This window comes from Marmota flaviventris, chromosome 8 (assembly GCF_047511675.1).
Source record: "Marmota flaviventris isolate mMarFla1 chromosome 8, mMarFla1.hap1, whole genome shotgun sequence".
Taxonomy (NCBI): Eukaryota; Metazoa; Chordata; class Mammalia; order Rodentia; family Sciuridae; genus Marmota; species Marmota flaviventris.
The window spans coordinates 29,802,291-29,821,713 of NC_092505.1; the positions used below are offsets into that span (position 1 = coordinate 29,802,291).

Sequence of the window (19,423 nt, forward strand, 5' to 3'; positions counted from 1 at the left end):
TCATTTGGGTCTTAACTAAGGATGCACATCAGAACTACCTAGAGAGATTTACCAGGATACACATGTAAGGGACCTGTCAGATCAACTGCATTGGAATCTCCGAGAGTGGTGTCAAGGCACCTGTACTTGGAAAATGGTTCTGCCAGTGATTCTGCTGTTGGCCTATACTTGAAAATCCCTGACCTATACTAGTGAAGGTAGATATGTCCTATGTCCTGTCAATGGACACATATCAAGGTGTGTCTACTCTAACCTCAGTTATGAATCAATAACTTCATATCACCTTCATAAAATCAGTTTCACATCCTAAACAATGGTCTGGAATATTTACATATAGAAATTAATATTCTAAGTATCATCATTTAGCTAGTTAACTAAAAAATGACTCAGACATCAGAGAAATACAGATCACTCGGCAGAGAAGTACATCTTTTATAGTTAAAATTCTTCTAGTATGTAGTAAGTTTATGTAACTGTCGAAAAAGTACACATAAAAATGTACACATATATTTTCTATTTATATTTATCCATTTTGACAGCACATTAGGATCATCCTATAATACAGATTTATTAATAAGTTCAAACACAATCTTTCAGCTAAGTCTCATGTCTCCATCTCAGTTTTTGATGCATCTTGGCATGCTGGAAAATATTTGCCTAAAATGAATCCATGTTAAGATTGTCCATATTTATTGAATAGAGCTGCTTTATTTCATAGGGAAAAATAATTATTCAGAACCACTGGATTAAATCAACCGATAATACACACATGTTTTAAAAGTTTATATAAACATACAGAAATTTATAAAGGACTATTTCCTGAGACATGATATTTTGTTTTGAAACAAAAACAAGAGATATATAAACATATGATTTCCACACACACCAAAATAATTTTTCCAACTTTGTTCAAAGTTTCTAAAATTTCAAAGATGTAAAAGAGTTAAATTAAATTAAAAAGAAAAAAATCTGGTAGAATGTGACTCTCTATATAGCCAATTCCATAGTGCAATCCAATTCTGAAAAATATGTTAAAGCATTTTTCAGAGAGGAAAATGTTATTACCATTTAAATCTGTTGATTTTGTAGAATTAGATGGATGTGTAAGTTTTGTAACCATTTGGACTCTCTCTAGCATTTTTTTTTTTTTAAAGTAACTTTTCTAGCAAAGAAGTTATTCCACAATCTATCCAAGACCAGGTCTATAAATAATTGTACATGTTGGTAGTTTTACCAGCAGATGGCGCCAAATATCTATAAACAATTTATTTAGCCTTGTGAGTAGAAGAGGGTGTCCATCAGTAAATTAGCATATGTGTATTACCTTATATTCTTGAACCATTCCATTTTGAGTGTCTTCTGGAGGTGGCTGCCAGCTGACAAGAATTGCTGTTCCATTTCCATCATTCTTTGATACAGTTACACTTTGGGGTGGGGCACTTGGTGCTATTAAATTATTTCAAAAAGCAGATATATTAAAGTGTGCTACAGAACACTGAAAAGCAGATAATTAATACTTATTAATTAATATAAGTAAATATCAATAGTGAACTGATTAAAATTAATATTTAAAATTAAAAAGGAGTATATGGATTTTAAATTCAATATCTGCATGATTCAAAGATGTAACCCACTTAAATGTTAATAGTCCAAAATTACTTCTTTTTTTCCTCAACCTTACCAACCTGATGTTATTGTGAATTTCCATAATCAAAGTTATATAGATTATCTCCATGAAACATGAAAGGACTTCTATTTGTACTGCTTTGTAACCCTTATTTCCTGTTTCCCCAAAACATGAAAAGTTTAAAAAATGAATGCTAATCAGGATATTAACCACAACCTATCACTAATCCAAGAAGTGGCAAGGACATATTAGGAGACATTATTAATGTTTTTATGGAGTGTAGTTGTGACACAAAACTATTTACATAAACAATACTTTTTAATTTCTAGTTTTATGGTAACCAGTCATACTGGTTTGCCTAGAACTGAGGGATTTCCAGATAGAGGACGAAAAAGGACAGAATGATCATTCTGGAAAGTCCTGGAAAACCCAGGTGTTACTCAACTTCTTTATAAATCATTAATCAAAGTAACATTCAATAAATGGGTGGTGGAAAGGCAAGCAAATTGAGAGTGAGTCCATCTTCGAATGTGGACTGGAGTTCTGAGTAATTCAACAGACCCTGTCTATGTCATTAAGTAACACAAGGTTCACATTTGCACTTTTTTTATGTATAGGCCACTAACGAAGCAAGTCAACTCTTACAGCATTTTGGTCTTTCTGTTTAACAGAAAATAGTTGTTCTATTTAAACAAAATTTCTTAACAAAGTATGTTTAATATCAAGACAGTTAAACAATGGATTCTACTATCATGTATAGCTAAAAAGAATCCATTTAAAAAAAAAAAGACAGTCAAACATTCAAGACACTCTTAACATTTTAACAACTCTAAGTTAATAAAAGCCCAACAAATCTACTGCGGTGCACAGATATCACACACTCCATATACTTGCCTTCTTCTAAGGTTTTGGCAAACTTGATTTCGCTATCTGCTCCTTGAAATTCATTAAAAAAAGGGCGAGCCTTAATTTCATAGTTGACTCCCTTTCTGAGATCAGGGATAACCACACTATTTTTGGTTGGAGTTCTCACTTCAAAAACTAACCACTCCGATTCACCATGGTTGGCTCCGGATGGCCGATAGAGAATTTTATATCCTTGAATATACTGAGACTGTTGGTCCACCTATTAAAATGACAAAAATAAAAATGCAATCACTCATAGCTTTTTATTGCTTATTGCAAAATAATAAAAAATGAAGTACAACAAAACACATTTTTTTTCTATCAGGTTTCACCCTGAGTATTTCTAGTTCACCTAAGTTAATACTTAAAAAATCTTTTATCTTTTGTAGGATGATATTAATTTCTGTGCCTTATGAATAAATATGAAGTGTCATAGCAGTTCTGAGATATATCAGCTAGAGACACGTGAAGGTCAAGGGCATGTGTTTTACTACTTCCTGATCTTAAAAGCCTACTTAATACTACTTGGAAATATTTCTAAGATTAAAAAAAAATCCTTTGATAATCGGCCTATCATAAGTTGCAAATTCACAGTTAATATTTTGGAGTTTTGTCCCCTGAGAGGGGTAGAGTTCATTATTTCATTATATAAACAAAAAGAAATATACACAGATAAGAAGCTTTTATTGATAAAAGTCCATCCATGGCTACCATAGTAAATGACAGTCATGTGTTACATGAGAAAGTTGTCATGGCATAGAAGTGATCAACAGGTAGTTAAATTATATCTTATATATATATTTTTTATATATATTTTATATATATATATATATATATATATATATATATATATATATACACACACACATATATAATGATCTCAGACAAGCCACTTGCTTATTAAGACTGAGATCAAATATTACAAGAACAACTCACTGTCCAGTGCACTTCAATTGATGAGGAAGAAAGGATGGTGGGATTGTGGAGGTGTAGGACGACGTTTCCCAGTTCTCTCTGGACCTGCTTATGGTCCACCCCCTGACTCGTCGGTGGAACATCTGCAAGGATTCAAGAAGACCCGGTCAGGCCCCTCACCATGCTACTGAACTGAAGCAAAGCAGCGTGAACCAGACCTTTCAATCACAGCCACTCTTAGAAAAGAAGACTCACTGGGCCTAGGAAGCCAACCTGTGCTACAGAACAAAATAAGAAAAACTTAACCTTTTCATTAGGATCAGAAGACTAGGGACATACAGAGAAAGAGGAGGGGAAGAACAAGTAGAGGGCCTGCAGAGAGCCCGAGGGCAAGAAACAAAAAGACAATGGCAAATAGTAAAGTGTAAGGGCTGCTCCCACCATGTCATGATCATGTTCATGCTGAGAGTGAGGCTAGGCAGTCCTCTCTGAGTCTGTTATAACCTTCCAGAAGGATCCCAACTAAGCAAGGAGGAGAACAACCAGACCTGTTAGCAGACAGTTGGGCAAGGAACAGCAGAGAAACATGGGCAGCAGAAGCAAGCCCAGAAAGAAGCCCAGCAGCTACATTTCATAAGAGAACCCTGGTCTCTTCCCAGGCAGGCAGGGTGGATAAGGAAGTGGCAGGAATATGGGATGCAGAAGGCACTACTAAGGCCAATAAAATAAATCTGATTAGATCCATGAGCAAAGCACTTATTAACATCATCTTAATTGATGATGATTTAGGTTAGTTATTGTATCACAGTAAAGAATGCTTAATAAAGAGTTCTCGATCTCAAAAATTCCCAAAGTTTAGCCATTTTTGCAATGGCAGTCTTTTATGTTATTTTAGAAAATTTCATATTAGAAAGAAATATTGAAAGTGATGCCTAAAAATGTGATTTTGAAATGCTTATGAATTGATCCTTTTATTTTTCTTGTTCTCCTCCTGAAAGAAACATTTTATAATTCAGAAAGACTTTTCCCCCACACTCAAAATTGGACTGGCAGGAAACCTTAATATTGCTCTATCCCTACAGCTTCACAGGTACTGGAATCCCTCTATGCATTGTTTAGAATTCACCCACTATTTATAATAACTGTCATCTTCTTATGGATACTCTATATACTGTCTTTCATTCTGGGTAAGTGTACATTTCCTTTAAATAATAGGGCTCAAGAATGTTTCAAGGATTATACATGTGGAGGTAGAATAATAGCAATAGTGGTGAGCGCCACCCCATCCCAACAATGACCACCATCCACCCAATTCCACCCCTGGCTGCCAGTTTCTTAGCTCCTCCTCCTTGCAGAGTCCAATCTTGTCCTTGGTGACAAGGAGCTAACTCCAATATGACACAGGTCCGTCTCCCTGACTCCTATACTACAAACCTGTGCTCTGTATCCATGCATATTTAACTTTTGGTTACAGCTCATTCATTGGTGTCTCCACTTGGGGAAGACTCTTGTGCAACCATATTTCCCAAATGGTTATAGACACTATGCCTGTTCCCTTGGAAATCAATTGCCAACAAATCTTCCCTGAACTCTCTGCATGATTTCCTTTCCCTCACAGCTTATGCATTCTGTAACCTCCGGTGGAATTTTTTTTTTCTTTTTTAGGTCCTTTCCAAGATTTCTACTATGATTATGATCCTCAGTTGGGTTGTATAGTGTCTCAAAAGCAGACTAAGAACTAAGTAATAAAACATGCCTCCATTATTTTCACTCATTGGTTCCTTCTTGTGGCCTGGAGTCAGAAAAAAGCATGTTATTGACCACATGGCAGTCTCCTAAAATATTAAGGAAAGGATGTCATGTTTCCTCTAACACTTCTTTGTTTTGGGGCTAATCATGCCAAGAGCATTGCATTTCCTCTGTGAAGTGATCTTCGGCTTTCCATGCAGCCTCCTGCACTGTGTTCTCTTAAAAGTCCATCTGAAAATGCAGTGCTCACAGCAAACACATCACTCCATTTGTGATTTGACCAGTTCACAGTGAAAGAGATGACGCCTTGATCCAGAAACAATTCTGCGATTACAGCAAAGACAACATTGGCTCTTTTGGCAGCTACATCACTCAGGGGTTGCAGATAGGTGTTTGAGTTGACTCTAAACACTAAGTCTGCCCACCTCCCAGAGCACCAACACGCACACACTTCTATTCCTGTAAGCCTAGAGTTCTCAGACTATCCTTTTATAGCTAATTTTTTAAACCTCAGTTCAAGTACCCGACTCTTTAATTTGCTCTGTTAATTTCAATCATGTTATTGCTGGCTCTTCATTCCAGTCTGTCAAGATATATTTAATTCTGATTCTCTCACTTGGCTGACTAGCTCTCTTTCTTGGTTTTATGATAGCTGCAAGTTTTATGAACTTTATTTTTAATCTGGACACTGAAAGAAACAAAAGTAATTATGGCATTTTTTTAAAAAAATTAAATCTATGCTCATATATTGATTTAATTTATCCTGCATGCTTATTTGTTGATTAATTTGTTCTGATAGAGATTAATTCAGTCTGTGTCCAGTCCTGAAGAATGCACTTATTTAGTTCCATTCCAAAGGCAAAAAGACTGAAATGCAGAAGGATTGCCTATCTGCCTCAATGTCACAGAGCTACAAGACTGAAGAGCTGAGATGAAAATGTCTTTGACTTCCAAATGTGTGCCTGTTCCCCATATATCAGTTTCTGGTTGACATAGATTCATTTCCCTTAGGTTGTTCCTCCAGCTATGCATAAACAAAGGGAAGTTGATTAAAACTTTCTTTTTTAAAAAAAAAAAAATTAATATTCAGATAAAATTTTAACTACCTCCTCCCTTACAAATGACAGTATAGATTATAAAACCGTTCACATGAATGCAAGATAGAATCAGATGAAGTAGTAGTATGACTTTTGGTTAGAGTCCACTGGATAGAGACTCCTGTACTGGGGACAAAAGTTTAAATTCATTTTACAGCTGTCATAGTTTCTGCATTCTTTACAAATGCGTATCCAATATTGAAAACCTCAAACTGTCTCAGGGCGGGCTCCAAGTGTATTAAAGCTCCTGATGAGGTGACTCATAACAGCAAATATAGGCATCTGGGTGTGTTGAATTCACACAGCCAGAGACAGACAGACGTGGGCATGTTCTTTAGCTCAGCTTGCTTTTTCTTGAATTCTGAGGCAGAATCCCTTCCATAAAGATTGTTAATACACACATTAGAAAAGACAAAATGTGCAGATCCCTTCTGAACCAGGAGAAAAGTTGTTCTGGTCTTTTAGTCACCTTGCACATAACTTGTTTCTTTCATCAGAACTAATTTGCGATTATTCCTTTGGAAATGTTAACTTATGAGAGAAATGTCAATTCCCCTCTATGTTGGAAAAAGAATTTTGTATTTCTAATTACCACTTCTAAGAATTATCTTTCCATGTTAATATAAGAACAAGTACATTTAATTGCAATGACATTAGGTTATAAGAAAGGTAAAGGTTAATTCAAATGATTCTTTTTTTCAATGTAATATAAGAGTCTCTATCAGAGCACTAAAATAATAAAATGAGCAAGAGAGTAAAAGGTAATAATAATTTGTCTACTGAGAGACAAAATAATTTCTCTTCAGAGAATGTAAAAGCCATATCCAAAACAGTCCAAGTGAACCAAATTTTGAGTCTTAAATAGCTTAGAAACAGCCTTAAACATGTCCTTTTTTTTCTTTTTATCTATTTCTTCAACCTACCTTTGATCAATCTATAGGTATTTTCCACTGAAGAGTCTCAAATATTTTGGCTGACATAATCAACAATGAAAGACTAGTCAAACAAATATAATGACCTAAATTTTTTCCATGCTCTGTAGGAGGGTGATTGGACATAGGAATTAAGAACAAGTTCCCAAATATCTCCTACATTTGTGTGATTTTGAAAAAGTATGACTTGATTAAGATAGAAATCCTGAAAATTTACCCAGAAGGTAATGAGTACTGAATTTAAACATGAATAGTATATTCAATGTTAAATACAATTACCTTATGATTAAGATATTATATCCACATATATCTATATTTAAAAATCAACAAATTAAATACAATACACAAACATTCATGTAATATTTTTGCCTTAAGGATTTGTATTTTTATGAGAAACAGTTCTCTCTGTTATCAACCTTACCTTCTTATTCCCAAAACAGAAAATAATAAAGTTTGTGGACACTGTGTCTCTGTATTTAAAAAATTAGTTAAGCAATTTTGAACAGAGTGTAAATGTACAATCCTAGCATTTGGTACAAATGATGTGCCTGTACAATTATAACTCTAGGATAAGTAGGTGTCACCAAGTTAAGTAAATCAATATTTACCTTGTGTTTTCACCGGGTCTGATATTTGGCTTGGATCACTAATTCCATAAGCGTTAGCTGCCCTCACAAGGAAAAGGTAAATTGCATTAGGTTTGAGTCCTTTAATGGCAAATGTTTCTGTTTTCACATTCTCTGCTACGGTCTGCCAGCTGCTACCAGATGCATGGCTAAGGACAGATACAGAAGTTAGAACATGCATATTAAATGCATATTTTTTTTAAACAAAAGAACAACCAAAAAACGTCCTTTTCACTCTACCTGAAGGCTTCTATAATATAAGATGTTGGAGTTGCTCCTGAATTCAAATTTGGTTGCCATGATAAAGTGACTGTGTTTCTGCTGACATCTGTGACTTCGGGTTTTGAAGGGGCACTAGGGATTAAATTTGGGTCAGTAGGTCTCGGAGGTTGAACTGGAACTCCAAATTCTAACAAGTGGGAAAGAGATAAAAGGAACCTGTTTATACATGTACAGATAAGCATATAAATGTAGATGACTTATCCACACATCTACTCAGGGACAGGATGTTTACTTCACCAATTTACCATAAAGTAAACAACTAACTTCATTTTTAGCTTCTTTTTAAGGCAAAAACAATAATTTACCTTGGACTTCAATGTAAGCACTCCACGTGGCCTCACCACTGGGGGTCGATGCGATGCAGGTGTACCGACCAGTGTCACCCAGCTGCAGAGGCAGACAGAAGATAAATATTTGCAACAATCAAGAGCTTACTGGGCTGGAAAAGCAATTACAGGTTTGTATATGGTCCATGAATATGGATAACTGCATTAAAATTCACTAAGTAGGAACATTCCCTTAATCGAACATATTTTTATTGAATCCAAAACATTACACGAGGACAGGAAAAAAATTTATATGATTATTCTCATATTATAATAGAATATAATATTAATTACATTAACTAAAAATTTATAATTGACATTACTATCAATACCAGGGACAATAAATAATTGCTAAGGTATATAATTCTTCAAAATCAAAGGGCTAATCTTTATGGTTAAATTATATCTCTATGATTAATAAGTCACAAAATAAGGCTTATTGCATATTTTATCACTGTAACACTTATATGGATATTTGAGACAAACAGATGTTGCAGAAAAAGAATATGCATGAAATATTTTCTTATAATTTTTTAAAAAGTAATCATTCTTATTTTCCCTAATTTTTTAAATGAAAACTTAAGGCAGTCTATGAAGTATAAAGCCAAATTCCTGCCTGAATGAACACTCTCTCGCCCTTCTTAAGATGGAATGCCAAAAAACAAACACAGACCACCCATTCAATTTTAAAATCATTAGCAGCCCAATAAACCTCTGTACTTCTGCTTATTCTAATAATTCTATCTTCAAGTAACATTTGATAAAACAAAACCATTGTCATCTTGCTCTGGCAATTGCAATAACAAAGTCACAACAGTTGTAACACAAAAGCACAACATATTAACTTCTGTGGCATTCAGAAATTAACTGTGATGCTGATTCAAAATTCCAAAGAAGCCACCCACAATAAGTAATAAAGCTATTTAAATTTATGTTTACTGCTGTCAAAACTAACTCTTTCATATATCATATACTTAAGGAGCTTGTCTGATCTTGACCTAAAAAAGAAAAAGAAAATCAAAACAAATAATACAGTCCTGAAAAATCAGGCATTGCTTTATAGCTTCCTTTGCATGTACAGTGCTTTTGAACTGCAAAATTTTGAACCAAATACTCAAAATAGAAGAACTGTTAAGTACACTGCACATAAAATGTTACTGGAATATAACCTAGAAAATGCATTATGAAATGACTGCATCATACCACTATTTAGAAGGTATTTTTTTCCCCACAAATTCCCATCTACTTTCCTCAACAGGTTAAGTTATTTTTTATCCTCCTCCATAAAACAAAAAATTGCTTTCCATGGGCTAAATTATGAGTCAAATCATCTCAAGTGCATATAGTAAAATGCCTGCAAAAAATGAAGCATCAAATAAAAAATATATTCATACTTTCACTTAATATTTCAATCATGCTAAGAGGTCTCAACACAAGTTTCTGGAGACAAGAACAAAGTGGAACAAAACAGGAAGTCCAGTGTGTCATTGGAAGTTACCTTTGCATATCGGATCTGCAACACTCCTGTCTCCAGCTGTTTGATTCGGGAATCTTGGGTTGAAACAAGGATTCCATCCTTTCTCCACAGAATTGTGGGCACTGGACTGCCTGTGGCCACACAGCTGAGGACTAAAGTACCATCCACAGCTACGGTCTGATTCACAGGACCTTGTCGAATGACTGGGGGAGGCCGGTCTGCAATCACTGCCAGAAGAAACAACAGGAAATAGATTTCTGCAACTGGAAGCAATTTTCTAATCATCCAAGCAATAGCAGTTGCTGTAGGCTTTGAAACAAACTGAAGATAATTAAACAAATAATTAAAGTAGGAGACATGCATTATTCAGAATGCATTTATATGATGCACTGATTCAGAATATTAAGAAGAGATACAATGTCCTCCTTTCAAATGGCCAACCACTGACTGAGCTTGCTGCATTGTCAAGGAACCTATTTACGAGTTCAAGAACTCAAGGAGGATGGTGGATGGTGAAGTAGATAAGTAGTGGTGCACATGGAATACTGTAATCATGAAAAAACAGAACACAAAACCAAATAAAAACATTTTTCCCAAGGAAACACATGAGACAAATTTTAATGAATGATCGAAAACTGATGTGACATTTCAAAACTGTTTGGTGTTCAACAACAACAAAATGATGGTACTAGGGCAGCATATGATTTTGGATTTAAAAAGGTGCTTTGGACTTTCACACATCAATAGGATCAAACACCCTGTATCTATTTATCTAGGATTTTTTTCTATTAAAACAGATATGGGTTGAAAATTACCCAAGTATAACAAATTCAAAGAAACTGAAAAATTGCCCAAATTCATTGTTGGCAGCCTGATCCAAAGATAGCTCATGAAGATGTTCAAACTTGGCAAATATCATACTCCCCTATTAGAATTATCAGGAATGACAAAAGCACTTATACCCATTCTGTTACTTCATAATAGATTTAATGCACTATGAAAAGTAACAACGAGAAGCACTTTTATTATATGTAGATAAAATTATTCTTATTGTATAAAAATTCTACAACCTGAAAACTTTGCTGAGATCAAGTCATTACTTTAGGGAAAATCTAAAACAAGTATTGGGGAATGAAAACAAATAAAATAAAATTACAGAAAAAATTAAAACTATAAAGCTTTAAAAATCTGGATACCAGTTAGAGTAAAAAAAAAATACACAAATATTCAAAAGAAAATTCTAAGAAATTGCCTGATTAAAGGAAGCCAGTTGCCAGAATAACTAAATTGGGGGTGCAAAAATTTACAAACCTGGATATGTCATGTTCAAAGTTGTATGCACCAAAGATTTCACAAGCTAGAGTCACACTTCAATTTGTTCCTCATTTATCATGCAATAATTACTAATTTTCTGCATTCAATTTTTTTTTAAAGAAAAGCAATGGCATGAAATCAGCAAGTGTGCATTTCCACTCTACTCTTCAAATTATCTCTATGCCATCACTGGTGTGAAATTTGCTAACACCGCAAGGTGTATTAGAAGGATAAATTTTGAAACTTGGCAGGAATGTTTAAGATACTACATGGTTGAAAAATGTAAACCAGTAGTTCCACTGGTTAGAAATTTTAATCTTTTCCACACTATCAGTAGAGGTTGCTAATAACAAATTAGAAGCCCCTTTTGATATGTATTATAAAAATATGAAAATATGTGACTGCATTGAGGTTTTCTAAGACCTCCTATATTTCTTCCATTATAGGAATGAATGAACATGTAGTTTCAGACATTAATTAAATTAGCAGCAGAGTGCTTCTCTATAATTGATTTTAATTAAGTCCAGTAAAGGTGTGGTTATGTTTGGCAGTCTCATAATATATAGAAGCAATCCGACACCTGGAATTTACTCAACTTTCTTTATGTCTACAGTCCTTGGTTATTTGCATCATATTTAGCATCAGGCATACCTCCTTATTCCATTCCAACCCAGTTTACTGGTGCAGTTTCTCTGTCATCTATTTCTGCAAGATTTCCACTGGGTAGTTAAGAAAAATAAAGCAAGAAAAGGATCAGCTCTATCATCTGTCATGAGACTTTGGACAAGTTCTTTAACTTCTATAAGCCTCAGATTTTTTTCAACATGTAAAATGAGGATAATAATATCTGTTCTTAATAGCTCAGGGGATTGCTATGGAGATTTAAATGTAATAAGAAGTATGAAAGTGCTCAGCTAATTGTAAAAGACTAGACATTTATATACATATTACTACTTGTCCTTTTTACAAAAAACTAATATATAAACCAGAGCTGAAAGATTTAATAGTTCATTAAGGCAATCCATGTCTTTAGGTATAAAAAATAAAATCATAAATTTCAATAAAATACCAATGAAACATTTAAACTTTTAACACCTATGTAGTACATTTATAAATCAAACCTAGAATTTAATAGACAAATTTCAAATTAGGGTTTAATATCTTTCATGGTAATTATTAGAATGAAATATCAGGCAACAAAAACAGTAAGGTGGAATACCCCATTTAGTGTTGGAAATGAACAATCTACTAGGAATAAATCCCTAATTCACAGGGTTAGTTAGGTTTTTTAAAAATTTTTTGGGGGGCTGGGGATATGGCTCAAGCGGTAGCATGCTTGCCTGGCATGCATACGGCACTGGGTTCAATCCTCAGCATCACATAAAAATAAAATAAAGATGTTGTGTCCACCAAAAACTAAAAAATAAATATTAAAAAATTCAAACAAATTTTTTTAAGTAAATGTTCTATGCATGTCTAATCTCAAAAATACAAACCATTTGTGATGGAATCATGGTGCTTGGCACATAGGCATATATAAAGACTATAAATTTTATTCTGTGAGCACTAGTCAATCAAATAATGAAAATTTGTGTTCTAAAAATGTCCTCCGTATTTTTTTAAAAATATGAAATAATTTCAAAAATTCTAGTAAACATTATGTGTGGTTGTGAATTATTAAATGCTTTCCCTTGGAAGTTAAGATCACGATGATTACATTGACCATCACCAATTCTACTCAGTATACTGGAGCTTATAAACAATATAGGACAACACAAAGAAGTCATAAGTAGTACCACATTAAGAAAGAAGTAAAAGTGTCTATCTAAAGTTGACAGATGTTGTACAAGAAAATTTCAGAATAACCTATGTAAAAAATTTTCAGAAATAATATGTGGATTTAGAAAAGTTGCTGGACATAAGGTTAATATACAAAAGGCAATTGTACAATTAGAAAATTTCCTTAAACAATTCAATGATGAAACTTAGAAAATGTTGAAACTTAAAACATACATATATAATCTCATCAAAAAACATAAAATATCTTAAGTATAACACTACTAAATTATATTCATGGCCTCTATCCAGGAAACTATAAAATATTACTAAGAGAAACTTTATAAAATATAAACAAATTAAAAGGCATATGTGGGATATATACCATTTCTTTGAATTGAAAGCTTCAGGTTGCTAAGAAGCTAATTCTCACTAAATTATCTAGTACTAAAATTGAATCTAAATTGTTTATTTAGGGCTCATATGTACAGAATTTTTATTAGTTTATTTTACAATTTATAAGGAATGAAGAGGATCTTCAACAGTAAGCCTAAAACAATGAAAATAAAGTTCGAGACTAATACTACCAGTCTTTAAGACTTACTATAAAGCTACAATAAGTAAGAACCTATATAATGGCATAAATAAGTCACTGGACCAGAAAAGAGATATTACAAATCAACCACTAATTTATGTTCATCTGAATCATGATAGAATACCACCAGAGTTAGGGAAAGAATAGTCTTGACAATAAGTGATGCAGAAACATTTAGATTTCTTATGAGGAAAATAAAAAGAGTTTTGATCCCTGACTCACACCATTAATTTGGATGGATCAAAAACTTGAATCTCAAAGGAATAAATAATAAAGTTCTTAGAAAAAGAAAGAACATATTTGTAGCCCGAGGAAAGAACAGGACACTAAAAGTGCTAATAATAAAAGAAAAATAATTAATGTCCATTGATCGTTATTAAAATTAACTACCTAATAATTAAAATAACCATTAAGAGAATTGGAAGAGGACTGGGTTTGTAGCTCAGTGGCAGAGCACTTGGCTAGCATGTGTGAGGCACTGGATTCAATCCTCAGCACCACATTAAAAAAAATAAAATAAAATAAAGGCATGCTGTCCATCTACAACTATAATTATTTAAAAAAGAGAGAGAATAGGAAGAAATAATTATAATGCATACATTTGAGAAAGAAATGATTTTAACTAGATGATAAAATGAAAAGAAGAAAAATTAGTACACATGTCCACCAAAAAGCAAACCCAGATAAGTAAGTGCATGTGCCCATCAATAGACTGTATAAGAATATTTAGCTTTACTAATTAAAACCTTAAACTGAAAACAATCTATCAGTAAAAGAGCACAGAAATAAATTATGGCCTATTTATGCTATGAAATACTACACAGCACTAAAAAGTGAATGAACTGCTGTTATACATATGGATGAATTTCACTGACATTATTTTGAACCAGAGATGCTGTAACACAGGAGATTAGATACTATGTGATTTCACTTAGTTGAGTTTCCGGAATAGGCAAAACTGATCGATGGTGATGAAAGTCTTAAAGGTCATTATCTCTGCAGAGAGAGGCTTATTAACTAATAATTGGAAGCCTTCTACAGTATGGGAAATGCTCCATATCTTGATCTGAGTGGTCATTAAGTGAATAAATTAATCATACTGCATTTGCTTACTTGACTTACTTTACAGTATGCATATTATATTTCCATTTATATAATTGGGAAGAAAAGAGCGGTCTAGAGAAAAAAAAACGTTCTAGCAACAATATGAAAATGTAATTTGGGAGTGCAGTGAACAAGAAAGGATGGAACTAGTAGGTTATGGCAGTTTCAGGTGATTAGGACTAGGAGTTTAGCAGTGATAAAGATAACCAGATGGATTTGAAAGATTATTGAGTGGATACAGTGATAAGGAAGGATGAGTGTCAAAGATGACTCCACAGTTTCTAATTAAAGAAATGCTACTGTGTAGGATATTTAAATCATTATCTGAAGTTTAAAAACAAGCAAACTGAATGAACAGAACAAATATATTTTATTACTGATTCTCTTCTCCTACTCATGTTCCATCACCATCTTTAAAAGACATCTGTTTCGTCTTTAACATGTTCCTTTACCTACTGTTTAGAATTGAGGGTAAAAAATCATTTCAATTGCTCTAATATATTTAGTTTAAGAAGCAACAAACTTCTTACCTGTATTATGCTTTCAGTTCTATTTTTAATTTGGAAATATTTCCTGATTACACATAGACTAAATATATTGTGTGTACTATCTATGCTTCCAATGGTTCTGCAAAACCACTTGTGTTTATCCAATGTATTTATAGGTATCTTCCTTATATAGAAATAGATGTGTATACATATATACATCGATACCCTTATAGGTATTTTTTCTCTTTGATCTTTTCAAATTATCACTACTCTCTTATAATTTGGAGATTATTCTCTATTAACCGTATCTTTATAGTTGGTGTTAATCTATCACATTCAGAGAAGTTGATAAGCAGAATAACATCAGACCATTTAAAAAAAAAAAAACTTGTTCACTATCATTGATTGTGAGTTGTTAGACTTTAGATTTATGATCAATTCATTTTGTTACCTTAATTTAGAGAAAACACAATAGTCAATAATTTACAATAAGAGATTGCAAAATAATCTTTTCATTTCCAAAACATGAAATATTCCTGTGTACAACTATAAACTTCTCCTTGGATAACTGTTATGCTTTTACGAATCTAACTTGATACTAGACATTAGTTCATTTATATTAAAGTAGAAGTTTGAACTTATTATTGTATAAATATACTCTTAAGTTTTACATTAAAATATCTGTAAAAAAATGTAAAGTGGAAAAAAATACATCTATTGACATTCTATCTAGATCCTAGGACAAACTGAACGTTCTGAAATAAATGTTTGACATTACCATCAGTAACTTCCAAATATGCTTTCGTGATGATACTTCCAGCAACATTCAAAGTCTGGCAGATATAATAACCAACATCAGATCTCTGAACATTAGTAATAGTGAGGTCACCAGTCTGAGAGACAGAAAACCGGCTGGATGATTGTGGTGGCTGGTATGAGAAAAGCAGATTCTAAAGCCAGAATTTGGGAGGAAAGAATAAAAATAGGTTAAATGCTAGGTTCCAATATTTTGGCAAAGCTACATATACATTTATAAATATATGTGAATATGTATAAATACACACACATATATGCAAAAATAAACTCAATATTCTTTCATCATATACCCACATATAAAGATGTGTACATGTATAAACATCATTAAACACACATGGATTTAACAATGCAGGCTTAAATAGCATCATATAAAATTTTAAATCAATCTCAATATTGACATAGAGTCTTATAACTATCAGTTTTGAAACAACATAAGGATATTAGGTATTGTTAGTATAAAAAATTTTATATATGTAAGCACACTATGACAAAATCCTTGGTTTACATTTTGCTGCCAGAAAAACCTTAAGACCTTTACCACATAAGCAGAATAGAATTCTGATTCATTCTTATAAATTATAATGGATTATAATACCATTTTGGCATCATGACCAGTATCTCATTAGCTGCCCATTATAAATGTCCAGGAACCTTAACAGTTGCTATCCATATTTTCATATTAAAAGGTAAGAATTTGTCAGGTGGAATGGTGCACACCTGTTACCCCAGTGGCTTGGGAGGATGAGGCAGGAGGATTGCAAATTGAAAGACAGGCTCAGCAATTTATTGAGGTTCTGAGCAACTTAGTGAGACCCTGTCTTGATAAAAAAAAAAAAAAAAAAAAAAGCCTGGGAACTGAGGAGTAGCTCAGTGATTGAGTGCTCCTGGTTCAATACCTGGTACAAAATAAAAAAATAAATTTAAAAAAAGGTAAAACTTTCTAGGGTGGATTTCTTTGAAATTTCTATATTCTTCTGAATCAAAAGATCATGATTTTTCAAGTGTACATTTCATGCATAATAATGATCCATACTAATTGAAGTTCATAAAAAAAAGAATATCAACTTTTCTTCTAATCAAATAAAGTTGCTTGTTTTAAAGAGTTTTGGTGCTTTTTAGCATACATCATTTTTATTAAGGATTAATTAGCGATCCACAGATACATATGTAATGACAAAATTTTAACAAAAAATGACTTGTATCATTAAACCAAACCACATGAAACCAAACTTTTTTGGAAATTTAATCTGAAGTTTAAATAACTTAAGTGAATCATCTATATATTACACTATTAAGAAAAACTTCTAGTGGGTTCACTCTTTTTACTATCCAGAATTTCTTCTATAATCTACTTCCAATTTTTCCTACTGCATTAAAATATTTTGTCTTTAACTTGCTATCAGCAAATTTAATCCTGGGAGGCCAAATGGAGTATCCTAGAATCCAGCATTATAGTAGTATAAAAATGATAGTTTACATACCATAAATCAATATTTGTCTACCAAAGTAAAAACAGAAGTGAACTTGAACGTACTGTCTATAGAAGATTATTGAGTTTCATCAGTAAACTACCTGTTTGTTATTTGTAAGAGTACATTAGAAGCAAGACCATGAAACAAAACACCTAAGATTGATTCAAGCAAAACCAAAAATGGTCAGGAGTAATTATTAAAAATGAATAAGAATCAGTTTTTTACAAGCATCAAAAATAAATGCAGAGAAATGTTTTGCTTTCCTGTGAGAGGAAGTCATTGAGAAATGAAATAAAAAGATAATTTAAATTACTTTAATATTTCTTCTAATTAAATAGAAGCCCAAGAGTCAGTGTGAAAGAGTGTAGATCTCTATGTTCTAGTGTGGATAGAAAATTCTGGATTATAAAATGTTTAGAAAATAGGATTAATGGCAAATAATGATCAGATTTGACAGTTTAAAAGAATATAATGAACTTATAATTTAGGTGACATCAATATTAATTCATCATCCCAGATGTGGAACACCTACAAAAACTTGAATATGGTATGTAATATGTAATTACATAACATATAATTGGAAATAATATGATTAATAATATCAATTAATATCAGTTAATAGAAATATACACAAGTTATCAATTATGATTTTTAACTTATTTTCACCTGTGATAATTTTGTTAAAATATTCACAGAATTGAAAATTTGGAACTTAATTTTTTAATTCTAGATATTTGAATACTAGAAATGCTAATTCAATTATGTAGAAAAAGAGTAGTTTTTCTTAATATTTCTGAAGTAGAAATAAAAATAACACTTACATGATACAACGGTGACTTCTATATACCACCCTGTGTACCAAATGGAAGCAGGAAAACACTGCTTTGAGAATTAAGGCACGGAAAATAGCTTGCCTCCTCTCATTCTGAGAGGAACCAGTTTCTGGATTCTCTTAATGGAACAGCTGGATAACTACATCACACATTGGTTTTTCTTCTCATAGAACAGGCCCCCATTTCTACTGATTAAAAACAAACAAACAAACAAACGAAACAAACAAAAACAAAACTAGTAAAAGGTTGTACCTGACTCCCTTCTCTCCTCCAAAAAATAGCTGGTTGAGGGTTTCCTGTTGCTTCACACTGAAAAGTCACAGTTCGTCCTAAGGCAACAACCTGGTCACGAGGTTTCACAACAAAATGTGGAGGTTCTAAAGGAGATGAAAAAATTACTTTGACTCAGAAGCATGCAGTTAAGATCCCAACTTTGAGGCAGCTTCCTGATAACCCAAGTGCTGCCTTTATTTTATACAACACATTATGTACACTACTAATAATGGACCAATTTTCACCCTTAATTTTAAGTTAAACTGTTAAGTGCATATTTATAGAATGAAATAGAGTTGTATTATGAAAAGGGTTGTTTTTTTTTTAATGACTTGACCTCCTAAGATTAACCTTCTAAATGTAAGATAATTCTTGAGCTACATTTTGACCCTTTACATTCAAAGAGTACCTGAAATATGTATGAATAAATATTATCTTTTCTCATTCAGAGGTGCTTAAAGGTGAATGAACTTTAATCATATACACAAGGACCTTCTGATGCAGGCAGGTCCTGAAATTACTTCAATTTAACTCAAAAGCTCCTGAAATGCTACCAGGCAAATTATAATCATTTCAAATCTTCAGTCCAGTTACTTGAATAGAAATGAATTTAAAGCAATAGTGCAGTCAAATGCTTCCTTCATTTACATAGGCAAGGGCATGTTCAAACAGAATATATATGGAAATGAGGGCAAATTTGAAACATCTGCTCATCCTGACAGTATAAATACTGCCAGCTTTGTCCAAACTGTTTGATTTATACAGACTTAAATGGCCACTTCATCCAGCGGTAAGTAGAGTGTCAGAAAATTGTG

General features: G+C 32.8%; 1 protein-coding gene across 4 annotated transcripts in view; it reads right to left on the reverse strand.

Annotated features, from left to right (window-relative positions):
- Robo1 (roundabout guidance receptor 1) overlaps positions 1-19,423 on the reverse strand; it is a 408,161-nt gene that overhangs the window by 61,249 nt on the left and 327,489 nt on the right. For all 4 annotated transcript variants that reach the window (XM_071615134.1, XM_071615132.1, XM_071615133.1 and 1 more), the window contains exons 7-15: positions 18,588-18,712; positions 15,993-16,164; positions 9,959-10,164; positions 8,440-8,521; positions 8,093-8,261; positions 7,835-8,001; positions 3,470-3,591; positions 2,522-2,753; positions 1,325-1,446 (exon numbers count right to left, since the gene is read on the reverse strand). In XM_071615134.1, the coding sequence (XP_071471235.1) occupies positions 1,325-1,446; positions 2,522-2,753; positions 3,470-3,591; positions 7,835-8,001; positions 8,093-8,261; positions 8,440-8,521; positions 9,959-10,164; positions 15,993-16,164; positions 18,588-18,712 (1,397 nt within the window). The remainder of the gene's footprint in view (positions 1-1,324; positions 1,447-2,521; positions 2,754-3,469; positions 3,592-7,834; positions 8,002-8,092; positions 8,262-8,439; positions 8,522-9,958; positions 10,165-15,992; positions 16,165-18,587; positions 18,713-19,423) is intronic.